Source organism: Cucumis melo, chromosome 6, assembly GCF_025177605.1.
Source record: "Cucumis melo cultivar AY chromosome 6, USDA_Cmelo_AY_1.0, whole genome shotgun sequence".
In the NCBI taxonomy this organism is placed as follows: Eukaryota; Viridiplantae; Streptophyta; class Magnoliopsida; order Cucurbitales; family Cucurbitaceae; genus Cucumis; species Cucumis melo.
This window is the reverse complement of record NC_066862.1, coordinates 15,656,833-15,672,874: the sequence shown is the minus strand read 5'-3', so window position 1 is coordinate 15,672,874 and position 16,042 is coordinate 15,656,833. Positions and strand designations below refer to the sequence as shown.

The 16,042-nt window shown below is 33.8% G+C and overlaps 1 protein-coding gene across 2 annotated transcripts; it reads right to left on the bottom strand.

Moving 5' to 3' along the window:
* Positions 1–10,926: 10,926 nt before the first annotated feature.
* Positions 10,927–14,880, bottom strand: LOC103496818 (protein APEM9). 2 transcript variants are annotated; one of them, XM_008458823.3, is made up of 6 exons: positions 14,670–14,880; positions 14,387–14,536; positions 14,047–14,124; positions 12,949–13,219; positions 11,968–12,329; positions 10,927–11,238 (listed from the first exon to the last, which is right to left on the bottom strand). In XM_008458823.3, exons 1-6 carry the CDS (start codon positions 14,714–14,716, stop codon positions 11,109–11,111), a joined length of 1,038 nt encoding a protein of 345 aa, XP_008457045.1. In that variant the 5' UTR covers positions 14,717–14,880; the 3' UTR covers positions 10,927–11,108. The 2 variants fall into 2 exon arrangements, with proteins under 2 accessions (XP_008457045.1, XP_008457046.1); XM_008458824.3 differs by having other exon boundaries at positions 14,387–14,580; positions 14,670–14,818.
* Positions 14,881–16,042: the final 1,162 nt, after the last annotated feature.

Genomic DNA, 16,042 nt, shown 5'->3' with positions numbered 1-16,042 from the left:
TTAACTTTCTCAAGTTCAACTCTTTTTAATATATAATTAATATTGACTTATCTTCATAAACCCATTAATTATATAACATTAGTGTAAACTTTAAATCTAACTCTCTTAAGAATTTCTAAGTTTTAAATGAAAGCTAAAGTTTAGTGAAAGTTGAAGTGAAGTTGTTTTGTTGTGTTTAGGCTGCCAATTAAAAGAAGAGTTGAAGAAAAATCCTAAGTGTTGAGGCTTGAGAGGTTGGTGGCCAAGTGAAGAAAAGAAAAGGGAGTCAAGTTGAAATTGGCTAAGGGTTGGTGATTAGACGTTTTAATATGTTCTAGGTGTTGTGGACATAGCTAGACAGCCAAAGGTGTCATGTGAACCTCTAAAGGCATGTTTTAGGTGTTTTGGAAGGCGAGCAAGAGGCTAAACGCTTTGCAAAGACTTGAAGTATCAATCGAGTTGAAAACCTCCTGTGCCAATTTGGGCGTTATGGCAAGCCAAAGAAGGAGCTAGGCATGATGAACCAAGCGGCCAGGGCATGACGTGTGAGATTAGCTAGGTAACAAGGCTTTGTTAGGAGGTTTTGTGAGGTGAGTTGAAGTGATAAGCATTTTGGTTGACCCTTCAGCATTCAAGGGAGGTAGGTTGAGTGGAGAACAAGTGTCCACAACATGCAATACTTCAAATTTCGGCAAATAAGGAGGTGTCAAGGTTGGCCATGCAAAGAGCTCTATAAATAGGTCATTTTCAAACAAAGGTTGCTCTTAATTCTCTAATGCATTTTCTTTGAAATTTGTTTCAAAAGTTTACTAAAAGATTGTAGTTTGTAAGATGAGGTTGCTGGATAAGAGGGACACAAGGAAGGTCTTCAACAAGTTGATGAAAGAGAGAATGTCATTTTAAAAGGGTTTCTGAGCAGTGTAGACCTCTTGAAGCCTACAGAACATATCACTTTAAATTTGAAGCTAACATTTACAGGTAAGCTAGTTAAGACAAACTTAAGCAATTTTAAAGAAGGAACTTTTTCATTTTGATGGCTAGATTAAAAGTTATAAGCTCTGAAAGTTGAATGAAGTTTTCTGGAATTTTTTCAGTTTCTAGGCAAGGTTGAAAGGTGGCCAAAGCATCAAGACCTAAGGCCTTATATGTGCGGGCCTTTAGAAGGTGAGCGGTTTTTTTAGCTTAGTAGCATGCCGTGACATGGCTAGTGTATAGTCAGGCGACGTGAGATGTGCGCCTAGGCCATGCGACAACCCATGTGCATGCAAGACGTTCGAATGCACATAGGGGGGGCACAATGCATGTCGTGGCAGCTATGAGGTGCACAACATGCCTAGCACATGGGGTAGCAAAAATGGGTTTACTTGACGCTTTTCTAGGTCTGGTCAAGTATGTCCTAGTTATCACTACTACAAAAATGAGTTTACTTGACGCTTTTCAATGGGTCAACCGAGTGTCATGAATAAGAGTTTTTTTTAACAGTTTTTAAATGTCAAGTATATGAGATCAGTTGACATGTTTTACGTGTCAAGAATTTGTTTATTCTTGACATGTATTATTCGTCAAGAACAATTAGTATTGACACTTATTGCCTATCAAATGAAGCTTTTCTTGACGCTAAAAAATTGACAACTGAGTTAATTCTTGACACGTTTTGCATGTCAAGGTTTTTTTTTTATCAAATGAAAAATTGTATAATTTAAAATATCCATATAGTCATATTGCACTTGTTTTAAAGCCAACAATGGTATACAACATGATCAACTCAGACAACACATAAGCAAGAATTTAAGCTTTCCATCAATTGAACTATGTTTCTTGAATCAACCCAAAGTTTCAATCAAAGAACTAACAAATTGCATATATGGCCTTGAACATACATATAGTTAGTCATTACATACTTACAACATAGGAACATCATTCTTATTCATATTATAAAACGAGTTATGATCATCGTTCTTAATCATAAAACACAAAGTATATGTAATAATAAAAAACAGAGACATCATCCTCCCTTCAAGCACCACAACACTCTTATACCATTACATACTCATCGATTGTTATCCATAACTCCTTGACATCTATAAACAAAATGAGGATAGAAACAAAATGTAGGATCTCAATGTAGAAACAAAATGTTTGGAGTTGCAAGTATAACAACTACCATACTCCATACTTTAAGAGCGAATTGGGGTGGGACAACAAGCAAGCAAGCAATCAACAATGGTATCAATGTAGTTCAGTTCAAAAATTGAAATCAAGAAGCTTTCGTTTTGGTTAGTTCAAAGCTATTTGGAAACCTACCTGTTTGGTTTCAACCATTTTTCATGAACATTCTTGCAAAATCCCAATTGTTAAAACAAAAAATCCATAAACAAAATAGGGAAAGATAAAAAAAAAAACAATACGTAGAACCAGGAAAAGATTCACAATAGAAGAATGAATGCAACAACAAACGGATTAGAAAAACATACCTAGTTTGAAAAAGAACGGTCGAGACATGTTGCCCCATTTTTGGGACTATTGAAATAGGTTATGCATCAAAGAGACAAATCAAACACTCATATCATAAAATATCATATTTCAATTTCTTTCCTAATGTCAAACCTGCAGGAAAAAAAAACCAACAAATTAAAATATCGGGGGAGGGAGGTAATGAGGGGTGGTTACTGCCAAGGGGGCGACGAACAGGGGAAATTGGGTGAGGGATACGGTGGCAAGCAAGGGAAAAATCGGGAGAGGGGTTGTGTATAAGAAAGGAAGTTGGGAAGAGAAGAGAGGAAGAAAATGAAAATTAATGGGGATAAAATTTGGAGAGTGAAAAGAAAGGAAATTTAAGGATAAAAATTTTAAAGAAAAGAGGGGAAATTATTTAGAAATAGATAATTCTTGACATTGAAAAAATACCAAGTAAATAAAACTAGATTTGAGGCTTTTAACTTGTCAAGTATTGAAAAATGATTAAAAAAATTATGCATTTTTTCAGTTTTTGTTATTCTTGATATTTTCTTTATTTTACTTGACAGTTTTTATTAGAAATGTCAAGTATTTCAGAACTGCAAGCGTCAAGTAAACTCATTTTTGTAGTAGTATATAGTCAACTATTTATCCTTTCCCGTGGATTTTTATGTGATTAAAGTGAATGTTAACTTTCCTTCTTCTACTATATCTATGTTGTTAGGAAAACCCTTTTTAAAGACATCGAATGTTGTAATTGATGTGGATAAAGAGTCCCTAACTCTTCGGGATCATAATAATTTGTAATCGTTTTTTATCTCTGATAGTACTAATACTAATCTTACTTGTTCTAGTTCTTAGATCTTTTAGGATAGCGGTCCACCTCCTAAGTTGAGGGTGAAGGTTTGAGATTTGATGGTTTATGATGGATATGGTTGATGAGGTCGAATATAATTGAGCAAAACGACCTTAAAATTTTTTGTTGCCTTTAAAAATTTGTGCTACCTAGAGCCAGGAAATTTTTTTATTGCTTTCTTAATGTAGGTTTCTTTTATGTTATTTTTGTTTTTATTTGATTTTACTCTTCTTATCATTCTTGGTCTTAGGAAAAATGAAGAAAATCATTTTCATGAAGTGAGACACTCATACTTCCATTGTGCCAAAATTTCAAAGAACTTTTATGTTTCCCTTTAATTTGCCCTTTGTTTTTCTGTATTATTTATCACATTTGGGACAATATTAGATTTTAAGTTGGGAGTGGGGTATGTTTGTGTTATAGTTGGGGCCTTTGAGCATCTGAGCTATGAACTGTTGTGTGTGCTTCTTTGTTACTTGCTTTGCAGCCTTGTGCTTTTCTATGACTTGTCTATGATATACTATTAGAATCATTCATATGTGAGACAATATATAAAGAAAATAAGTATAATTTGGAGCATATTTTTAATTTTTCTCTTTCATTTCTCATGCATACTTAAGTCCATCACCTAACTATCCTAGGTCTTGCATGCTTAGAGTAGCTGTTTCTAGTCTATATGTTTGATGTCACCCAAAAGACCTTCCTAACATCAATTTAGTAATGCATTCACTAGGACATAACCAACCAATTTTTCGACCTATTTGAAAGAAAAATAAATAAACTCTTTCTTGATCAATTAAAGTTGCTCAATGTTAGTGTTGTATGAACCACTGTGGGACGAGTATAAAAGCTATCTTTCCATTCCATTGCAAAATAAAAATAAAAATAAAAAAAAAAGAAAAAAGAAAATAAAAAAATTGATGAGAAAGAAATAAAGTGCGACTTTAAGGTACAGTTAGACTCTTCACTCACACTCTCCCCTAGCTAAAGATGGCTAACGAGAAAGTAGGATTGGTCCTCATAGAAAGTAACATCCATGTGACGAAGTATTTCCCAAACGACGGATAAAAGCATTTATAATTGCGTTGATGAAGAGGATACCCAACAAACACACATGTCTGAGCCTGAGGGGTAAATTTGATCTAATTAGGGCCGAAATTATGGACATAAGAAGTACACCCAAACACACGAAGAGGAACCTCTGAAATTAGACGAGTAGAAGAGTATGACTCCTTAAGACTATCTAAGGGAGTCTGAAGGTGGAGGATATGAGAAGGCATATAATATTGATTAAATAAACTGCTGTAAGAATAACATCTTCCCATAAGTATGAAGGAAGGGAAGTAGATAGCATAAGAGAACATGTTACTTCCAGAAGATGACAGTTTTTTCACTCGGCCACTCTATTTTGTTGAGGAGTGTAAGTGCATGAGTTTTAATAAACAATTCCCTTGGAGGCTAGGAACTTACTAAGGTTATGATTTTGGAATTCATGACCATTATCACTCTGAAGAATTGCAATTTTTGTATGGAATTGGTCTCAATGGTGTGATAGAGGTTTTGAAAAATAGAGAAAACCTTAGATTTATCGATGATAAGGTAGACCCAGGTAAGACGGGTATGATCATTAATGAAAGTTGCAAACCATCGTTTTCCAGATGAGGTGGTAACCTTGGTTGGACCCCAAACGTCATTATGGATAAGTGTAAACAGTTGTGTGGGTTTATATGGTCGTGAGGAAAATGAAACCCGATGCTGTTTTGTTCGAATACATATACCACAAGATAAAGAGGAGACATCAACTTTAGAAAATAGATGGGGAGACAAATATTTCATATAAGTAAAGTTTGGGTGATCCAATAGAAAATACCACAACATACATTCATGTTTAGAAGTGCTAAAATAGGAAGATAGTAAACTAGTCCTAGAGATACTACTACCAGAGGTATTACCATCAAGGATGCAAAGTCTCCTGTTATGTCAAACAACGTCAATCATCCTCTCTGAGCTTAAATCTTGAAAACAAATAGATTCAGATAAGAAAGTAGCTTTACAGTATTGCTCATAAGTGATTTTACTAATAGATAATAAATTGTAAGAGAGATTAGGAACATGCAAAGCATTCTGAAGAGAGACCGTAAAAGAGAACTATTTGTCCTTTGCCAGTAATTGGAGCTAAAGAGTCATCGACTATCCAAATGTTCTCATTACTGGCACATGGTGTAAAGAGACAAAGTACTCTGAAGATCCTGTCAAGTGATTTGTAGCCCCCAAGTCTAAAATCCAGGGATTCTTCGCGTCAATGCTAAATAAGACCAAGAGACTGAGGCATACCTGACTGAGCAATGGTGTCCAGGGTAGAGTGTCGGTTTGGCTTATAGTAGGGCCAGTTAACTAAGAAGTGGTGTAAGGCCTCAATCTAAAAAAGGAGTCATGTTGAGAAGGAATGATTATTCTAAAGAGAAAAGAATGATTATTCTAAAGAGGTCTTTAATTGTGAAGAAGATTACGTTTCAAGGACCAACAACACGGAGAGAAGTACTTGCATCTCGAAGTGGTTGCTACGAAGTAGACATTTTATGGAAGAGTTAGGCTTTTGAGTAGCAACATGAGATGAAGTCTGGCGAGAAAGAGCAGGCGTGATGTAGCCTAAGTAACCTCAAGGAGAAATCCTCCAAGAACCAAGAATGTAGATCTTTTATTAGAATGATTAATGTGTTTCATACAAGAGGAGAAGACTCATATTTATAGAGTTCTATTACAATAGGGGGGTAAAAAGGGAATTAACCTAGAATATTACCTAATTACCCAATTAACTCTTAGTCTTCTTACATAGTTCTACCCCTTTAAAAAGAAATCTCGTCCTGAGTTTTAAAAAGAAGAAATCTATGAAGCAAAAAAAGAAAAAAAATAATGAAATAAACTTGTTCAACGGAGTATGACCAAACCAAGCTCCGAAATTTTGAACAAAAATATTATGATTGAAGGGATAAAATTGAAACAAAAGATCAAATATGGCCATTAAAGATGAACTTCTCCATTGGTCGTAAACTTGGAAAAGATGTTTACTTCAATCTCACTCAAAACTATATTCAAAGAACAAATTTCAAAAGAATCAACTTTTGAAGAAAATTCTTCAAGAATCACATTTTCTTTATCATTCGCTTCAAGTTCTTTGACGATTTGAAGATTTATTTCCACGCAACCAATGTGTCATTGTTCTTGTTTGATTTTTTCTCAGTGTTCGATACTTCTTTTTCATCTCCTTCGTTGGATTTTTCTTCGCTTGTGACCATTTTCAAATCAACATTTTCAAATTCTGGTTCTTCAATTTTATCTTCAAGATTTTCTATTTGAAAATTTTCCAACTGTGATTCCTTAGTTTTTCTTTCGTATATGAAACAAATTCATTCTTGAACTCTTGCCAATGAATTGATAGTTGAGTCATTTCTCCTAATGAACGTTGAATTTCTTTTATTGTTTTCTTTATTTCTTCCAACGTTGCAGGATCGAAGTAGTGCTTTTGTTGAATTCTCGAATGTGTTGCAATCTCATAGTATAAGACTCATCCATTGATTTTCTTGAATCAATCTTTCTTGATCGTGTTTCATAACCAAAAGAGTAATTTTGAGTCTTGGATGTTCTTCTTGGATGGTAAAAATCCATTCTTGATGATTCTTGACGATTCTTTAATTCATCCAACTTCCAATCTTCATGTTGATTTCTTGAAAAATAGGTTTGATTGGATCGTTGGGCCATTTTTCGATATTGTCGCCTTCTTATTCTGTCCCAAACTGCCTTAGAAAAATCGTCGAAGTCACTAGAATCACTAGAATCAAATTCCCAATTTGGATAATGATAGGTTCTTTGAGAAAATCGAGCATGACCAAAATTGGAATGTTGAAATTCTTCTTCCGAAACACTTGAATAAGAACTTCAGCATTGTTTATGAAAGTAAAATTGATTTTCTTGTCTATGCCTACTACTGGTTTTTTTCTTAGGCATCTTCTTTGATCGATAGAAGTCCATTCTTGAAAAATCTTTGGTCTATTCTTTCTTTCTTGGAATTTCAAGGGTTCCCCCTAATTAGATGTGTTGTTTGGAAACAAGCACAACACTCAAAGCTCCCTCTCGTGATTGGCGTCAACAAGAGTTTCCCGGTCTTCCACCGACGACAATCAACGTTGGCCCAAATGTTTGCTCTGATACCAAATTGATGTATCTTAAGTAACCTCAAGAAGAAATCCTCCAAGAACTAAGAATGTAGATCTTTTATTAGAATGATTAATGTGTTTCATACAAGAGGAGAAGACTCATATTTATAGAGTTCTATCACAATTAGGGATAAAAAGGGAATTAGCCTAGAATATTACCTAATTGCCCAATTAACCCTTAGTCTTCTTATATCAAGGTGTTTGTGATCTGTTGCAAGAAGAAAGTAGGCAAGGAAGAGTTGAGCATTCCAAGAAGATAAGCCTAGTATTTCTAAGGAGATGACTTATCTAGAGTTAAGAATTCCAAGATGATAAGCTTAACGTTCAAGGAAAATGTTTAATTTTGAGTTGACCATTGGCAATGTGTCAATCAGCTTTAGTTGGTTACATGGTCCGACAAGCAATAAGTTAAGGCGTGTAAAGTTGTAAGTCAAAACTGACAGAAAAAGAGAAGAACCAATTAAAGGGATTAGTATAAATAAGGTTGAAGGAATCAAAGAAATTATTATCATTCTAAGAAGTTGCCAAGGAAGTAGAAGTGTTGAGCTTTTGTTGAGGAAGCTAGGGAAAAAGAGAAGTGAAGCTAGGTGTTATGAGAAGAAGGGAATTACTTGTTTTCGTGAGTGACCTTCATAAGCGTCTGTGATTAATCTTCTTAAAGAAATGATGTATTTGAGAGTATTCCTTCAAGTTTGTAGTTATGCATAACGAGTCTTGTATATCTATATATTACAGTGTTGTTAATGTTGTTATTTGAAAAGAGAAAACTATAGATTTCTATATGATGATTGTGTTGATTGTTTCCAGTAAACCATTAGCCTTATTCTTATCAAGTGAGCATATTATGTGGTGTGCACATAATGTGTAAAGGCGTCGTGTGGATAACCTGAGCAACGAGAAATAAATCAGGAAGATTCCCGAGTGCTATGGATGGAGTGAACTTCACAATAGTCTAAACACAGGGTATGGTGAGAGTGAATCCCAGTAATTTGGCATAGGAAACTATTCATGTTCTCGGTAAAAAAGGGTAAGAGGAAGCTAATGTGTGATTTCTGATTCATGAGATGAGGCGTTGTGAGCCTGTGTTTATGAAATGAAAATAAGTTTATGTGATTGTATTGTATTCCCCAAAAGGTATTCCTAAGCTCTCATTCACTAAGTCTTTGACTTACGTGTTTTAAGTTCTTCCTTCCCTAGGTAATCAGGTGTTAAGGCCAAGCTAAGAAGGGTAAGATGTGTTGTGATTCGAGAAAGCTGACCAAGTCTTCCGATTTCAATTACTTTGAAGTTGTTATATTTAGGGCCATCATATCAGTTTTGGGGGAAGCTAAGTCCTCGTATTAAGAAGCTAAGCGAGTAAAGTGGAGAAGTTGGACCCGATGTTCTAAAGTTTTGTGTCATAGTTAATTTACTTGAGGATCTATGCTCTAAGATTGTAGAACACACATTTAAAAGTTAATAAAGTGAGAAGTTGTGCTATTGTTGTATTTTTTCCCTGCATTGTATTGTGCTTATCGCCTTAAAAACTAAAGTGTTAAAGACTAAGAGTCAAACTTATAAGTGAAATAAGATGCCAAGTTATTATTTAGTTATTTATTTTTCTGCTGCATCGTGTTGTAAAGTCTCTTGAGTTCCAAGTTAGAGCTTTGCATTGAAATTGGTTTAAGAAGTTGTTTCGCTTACTAGGCGCTTATCGTTTATCACGCGGTGTGATAGGCGTTGAGTGTCTAGGCGACACACCTCCACTTGGCCGCATGAAGTGGCATTTAGGGCGGGACGTGACAGGTGCTGACAGTCTTACTAACATAGGCACGTCCTGAGTATTGTTTCTCGTTAGATGTTTCTTACCTCATGGGAAACGACCGTGGAGTTTCCAACACTGATCCTTAGTGTGGCCCTATATCTTACAGTGCTCGCATACAAGGATTGGTATTTCACTATTCTTCTCATTATCATGGGTCGAGAATCGAGCATCGAAAATAGTAGTTGAGTTAGTTATATAATTTGAAGAAAAATTAAGGAGCAAAACTATCGAGTTCTTAGAATACATTGAAAACTCGATTGGTTTGGAATGCGCCGAAGATTTGCCGCTTCAACCCTTGAATTGTCTATGAGTTGGTCAGTCTCGTTACCATAGAAGTAAGATTGCCGTAAAGAGTCAATAGACAATGACACACCAACCAACAGGTTTGATAGATTTTGTTGTGTTTGTCTGTAACCAGAGGGCACATGCGACAGTTGGACAGCCGGCGACACGTAAAAGAGACTAGGTTGGGCAGTGGGATGAATGAATAGCAGCGCATGGGCCCACATGCTTGACAGAAGCGACATGTGAGGAAGTTTTCAACTGTTTGGCTACACAGACGACGACGAGGTGGGCCCATCATGACCACCGATATCGCAGCTTTCTGAAGTTGGTGGAGTAATTTTTTCATGGTAGCGGTGGCTTCTGGTTTGGTTTGAATTTGTCCTAAACTGTTTTGTAGGATTTTGTTGTTGTTTTGTTTTGATACATTTTAAAAGTTATAAAAATACAAAACATCAACCTACATGGAAACCCAAATACCAAGAGAAAATCACAATGTTTTTGTTCTTATTATTTTTTGATAAATTACAATAGGTACAATGAGAGAATTAATAGAATACACAATAAAAAAAAAAAGAAGGTAAAAATTTAGAAATTAGGGTGAATCTTTTCTCAAAAACCCTGTGGGCCAAGCCCACTACTTCTAACAACTTCGCATTTTAGCTCCATTATTTAACATATAATCCCATGATAACTCAGATTTCTACAAATTATCACCTAGTTCATAAGGGATAAACCAAGAATCAAGAATTTTAAAAGAATTTGAAATCTTCAAATCAATTAACCGAATATATATATATATATGATACAATTAATATAATACACAAGATACATTATAATATAAATTTTAATGTTTGAATCGATTCAAATATTAAATTATTATGAATGTAATTCATATTAAAATTATAAGTTAAAATTACTGTATCAACAAAATATCAATTATTTTGATTCTAAATTAAATTTCAATATTTTGATTCTAAATTAAATTTCAAGTATAGTATTTTGATTCTAAATTAAATTTCAAGTATAGTATTGGTGCTTTAATAGTATTTCAATGTCAATACAAAATTCATTACCAATTTTCATTTCAAATATAACATTGGTGTATCATTGGTATATCAATACTTAAAATACATTTGGTCTATTATTATCCTTCAAATTTCAGTTTCAAGCGAACTAAATTTCCATCTCAAATGTAACAGTAGTGTATCAATAATTTATCAATATATATTCAAAATGGTCACCGATAATATGCTAGAACATTAATACTCTGAAGCAAAAGAATAAAGATTCAAACTAAGCCCACAAACAACAACAAATTGCACGACCGCTCATTGACCAATAAATTTAGTTTCATGAAGGGTAAATTTAGTATATAAATTCTATATAGATATAAAGTATATCAGGTTGTGCAGCACAATGAAGCAAAGAGAACATAATTCCCATTAAAAGAAAAATGCTTGTAAATGCTGCTTAATATATGAAATGACAGAAAACAAATACGATTTTAAAAGAATCATGAGACTCCACGAGCTGCTCCAGAAAGGGGTTGAGCAATAGCTAAAGGGTTTACTTGATATGAAAATGCAAGCTGCCACAAGTCTACCAGTGCCTTCTTCATGGACGAACCTTGTTTCTGAGCCATCCTAAGTTTTTACCAAAAAAAGGAAAATGTCAATATAGTAATGTCGTAGTTTCAATTGTTACAACTAAGCTCTAAAGGAAGGATTAACATTAGAGAAAGAGGTATTCAAATGACTTTTGAAATGTAGAAAAAAGCTTTTACCCCTTGAAATCACTGTTTGATAACATTTTTTTAAAAAAATTAGGATTAGATAATACAAACAATTTTGAAAACTCTAGAAATACCAAAACTACTAAAAGCGTTTAAGGCAATGAGTGAAGTTAACAGGGGAGTAGAGTTCACCACTCCACTCCCTGGCACCCCCTTAAAGGAGTACCACTCAAATAGTGTTTCTTAAATTAAAGAAGAAAAAAGCATAAAACAAGAAGTGCTTTCACCAAAAACATTATTTTTTTTCTTTTCAGAAGTCATCTCAAACTTATCCTTAGCCTCAATCTTTCCTTCTCTAATCTTCCCAGTATTTTCACTTTTCCTCGAGAGGGAAAGTAGATTTCAAATTTTTCCTGCCAGAAGATGCAAATATACAATATAATAGTTGTGCATCAAGGTACTGTATTCCTAAGATACACTACCGTATAAACAAAACTTTGACCTACAAAAAAGACTTCTCAATCTAAAATTTCCTTCATCTATTTTGTTGAACCTCTAACTTGCGTAAGGAATTAGCTTGGATATAGCTAGCAGAAAGAGAGAGATCAAAACAATGTACTTTATTTGACAAGGTGCATACCTCTTCACAGCGGTTAGTTTCCTTCGCAGCAGATAATAAATTAGAACTAGAAAACAGCTAAGCACAATCTTTCTGGTGGATACGACGAGACGAAAACTTCCAAACTTCAATGTTATGGTACGGAAAGGCCAAAAAGATGGTTTTGTAAGTTTATGTAGTCTTAGAACTGTTTCTCTGTTAGCACTTCCTCCATCTTGATGATATCCAGGGTCTAAGGCTGTTTCTGAAGCTCTTGATACTTGAAGTCCTTCTGAAGAAGATAAATGTTTTCTATGGTCATTTCTAAGCAAAGATGAAGAGGACGATTGTGACGAACTGGCCGGTTTCTTAGACTGCAGGTAGTCTAGCCTCCTCAAAAGTATCTAGCCAAAGAGTTTTGAAGAAAATGATATAACTTTTAGTCACGGTTGACAATTCAATTTTTCCAAATCATAAACTTCTCTACAAGGAAGGATTAATGCAACAGACTACTGATAAAGATGGTAATGACAGGATTAAATTAAATACGTCAGAGAAGTTTTTGAATCTTTACAAGGAAGGATTGATGGAACAGACTACTGATAAAGATGGTAATGACAGGATTGAATTAAATGCTTCATCCGCCAAAATTCCTTGAAGAATTTATTTGAGATGCATTAAGAAAGATGAAAAATGCAGCAAACTGATGAATATTGAAAAAATAGTAGAGTTATTATGAAGTTGTAGATGTAGGAGATATATATATATATATATATAAAAGAACAAAATAAAAAAAAAATCAAAACCATGCCAGATGCCCTGGAAATGGAAAATAGTTGGAAGATAGAGAAGAATAATAAATGAAACAAAGGATATTTACAAGAACACGGCTATAACATATTCCACTTCCAATTCTTTGTAAATCAAAATCCCACTTATAGACAACCCAAATGTTCTGATGTCCAATCCAATATTAAACTTTCTTAAATGGCATTCAATAGAACATGAGAAACAACTATTTACCTGACGCTTTCCCTCAGGCAAAGCAGCTTTCTCAACCCAAGAAACAGCAAGATCCACATCCTTCAAACCTATCTCTGTGACAATCCGGAGGTAAACGTGAACAAGTTGGAGATATTCATCAACAGTCAACTGAGCATGACATTCTCTGTCATCAATACTTCTTGAGCCAACAAAAACATATACTTCCTCATTCAATAAATTCCACTTGCCAAGGAACTCTTCTAGTAAAGATTGCATATCAGAAAGACCTTCCGAAAAATGAAAACACGCCCTAAGAAATTGAGCATAGTAAAATTAACTATTAGAATGCCATAGCAATATGACTCACCCACAGGTAAAAACTTCATAGGACAATTACTTAAACCCTACAAAGTTGAACATCAGGCATGCCAATAGTATTGATCTTTAGATCGACCGCCACCAAGTTACTAATCTATACCCACAAAGATATGAGTTACACCTTGCCCTTTCCACCATGAGGCCAACACATTATATCTTAACTCAAAGGAGAGAATTGTTAGATCCATTTGAAACTCAAAGGAAGTTGGTTGGGCCAAATGGAGGAATGCGAACATATTACAAATGAAATTAAAGGAGGTATGAAGCCAAAGTAGATGAGATCTTCTCTCTTTAGGTTACAAAATCTTGTCACTCCACATGTCCAGTTGATTTATAGCATTATTGACTAGACTACCTATTTCAATTCCAGTTATTTCATGATCACGACCAGAGAGAGAAAGAGAGAGAGCGATGCAATTCATCATGCTAAACTCTGTTGTGCAGATACACTAATTATTTCAACATGTATTAAAATACTAGTATAACAAAAACATTTTGGGAAGGTAGTGATTCATCTTAGAAAAATTGTAAATACTTCAGTGGAAAGAGTTGTGAAAAGGACAAGGTGTTAGATCAATATACAGAACAGATATTGTAACTAATTAAGGAGAACCAACCAAGATGTCTTTACTTTTTCCATTATGATGGTGGAATAAAAACTCACATTTTCAATCAATGGACAGGAGAATTGAATGTATTACTATTACAAGACTAGCTTGATATTATGTTTGGCAGTTTGACAGTAACTGAAGAGATTACCCAAATAAAAGAACAGTAAAAGGGATGGCTGCAACGGAGGAAAATGATACTCTGAGCTCATTCAGTATCTGTGATGTCCTGCAGGTACACAAGTGAACCGAATAATTGGTTTAATATACAAAACAATGCATAAACTGTCTTTCCATTGACAATTAAGAAAACACTAACAACTAAAAGATGAAGAATGTTATCAATCAAGATAACATTACAGTACAGCAGCCCTTCAAGAATGAATCAGTGTTCACTTGGTTATTGTAGAAAATCTAAACTAGCAATTTAACACACAAGAAAATTTAAAAAAAATAGGTAGGAAAGTAGTTTTAAATAAAGCTGAGATTACCTTCCAAGTTCCTTCAAAGATTGAATTAAAACCATACCAGCCGATTCCATCATTTCATTTTTTTCAATACCATTTTCCAGTTGAGAAATACGCTTTAAAACAGAGGAAGATAGGGCTACTGCTTCCTCGAACATGGCGCACACGAGATAGCTGCAAAACCCATTGACGAATTACGGGTCAGCTCATGTTTCCAGCTACGTACATAAGGAATGAATCAAACTGATGAGTGAACCCGTTTTTCCTTTATGAAACAAAAGAAAAATAAAGAAATTAGATATGATACCTCTCAGCGAGTTCGATCTCTTTCCAAATTGCTTCTCCGGCATCCATAGTCGGTCACCGTCGGTTTCGAAGATTAAGAAACAGAATATGGAGGAAGAGGATAACCTTCCGTCCACACTAATGAAGGTTCCTCTTCGGATTCAACAAGTTTATGAAATGATTTTAAATTTATTACAATCATTTTTAGAACGGTGGGAGAGGAGATTAGACGGACATTAATTATTATTGTTTTCCACCTTAAATTAAGCTTAATTTTTATAAACATAACAAAATCAAAAAGTCTATCCTATAAAATATTTTCACAAATTTATGATCTATCACTTATATTTCTTTTCTTTAATTCTTGTCATTTATTCATATTTTCTTACCCATCCCTCGATTTTCCTTTCTTATATTTTTAAACGATTTATTTTATAAATCTCCTTTTTTATATTTTTAAACTATTTATTTTTAAATCTAAAAAATATTTAAGATCGTTTAAATAGAATATTAAACAGTATTAACTTTACCTTTCTCATATTCAAGAATACCACAATTGTTTAAATATCACTCTTGATTTTGCATGGTTATAGATTTAAAGTCATTTTTTATTGTTTAAAAAGAATTATATGTTCATATTGATACTACCATCACATATAATGCTCGTTTAAAAAAAGAATTACACGTGCGTGTGATCGATTAATTACATATTGAATGGAACATTTTTTGTATTTTCTATTATGGTGCTGTGGCCTTTTTTTATTTCTAAAATTGTCACGTAAATATTTTAGTGGTTTCTTATATTTTTGAAAAAACACTTTTAACTATGATGGGTTAATTAAAAAATAATGAATTGATTTCGTTTGAGCCTTTGTCTAATTCAAATAATCTCTTTTTGTTTGGAGGGAAGGATTTGAATTCATTTAAGATTTTTAATTTTGTTTTTTTTTCCGTTAAAAAAATCACTAAAAAGTCATCGGTTTGGGGATTTGAGACACTGAAATATAAAGTTTCTGAATTCTGGTTTCATAATTCTTTTTTATATTACATTAACTAAAACCCTCAAACAGTTTCTATATTACGTAACTAAAAGAAAACCCATGCAACCTTCCTATGTTATATCACTCTTCCTATATTATATCACTTCACTTTCACTTCTTCTTCTTCAATTGGCTCTATCTTATTTTACCATCTTAGTTTTTATTTTATTGTTTTTTTACTATTTGGTTTTCTACCTTTTTTCTAAAAAAAAAGTTTTGTTCCCTTTACATTTTCTTTTTTCATAACAACCATTTCAATATTTTCAATTCAAATTCTTGATTTTAACCCTTTTTTAAATAACCAAGCAAACGTTTCTTGATTGTTCTTAAATATGTTTACTTTCCATTTATTGAG

Excerpts from the sequence above, each read along its gene's own strand:
- LOC103496818 (XM_008458823.3), bottom strand. The coding sequence starts at position 14,716 with ATGGATGCCGGAGAAGCAATTTGGAAAGAGATCGAACTCGCTGAGAG. Across the intron at positions 14,125-14,386 it reads TCTTTGAAGGAACTTGGAAG|GACATCACAGATACTGAATG; the intron begins GTAATCTCAGCT and ends GTGTACCTGCAG. Across the intron at positions 11,239-11,967 it reads AAACTAACCGCTGTGAAGAG|GATGGCTCAGAAACAAGGTT; the intron begins GTATGCACCTTG and ends GTAAAAACTTAG.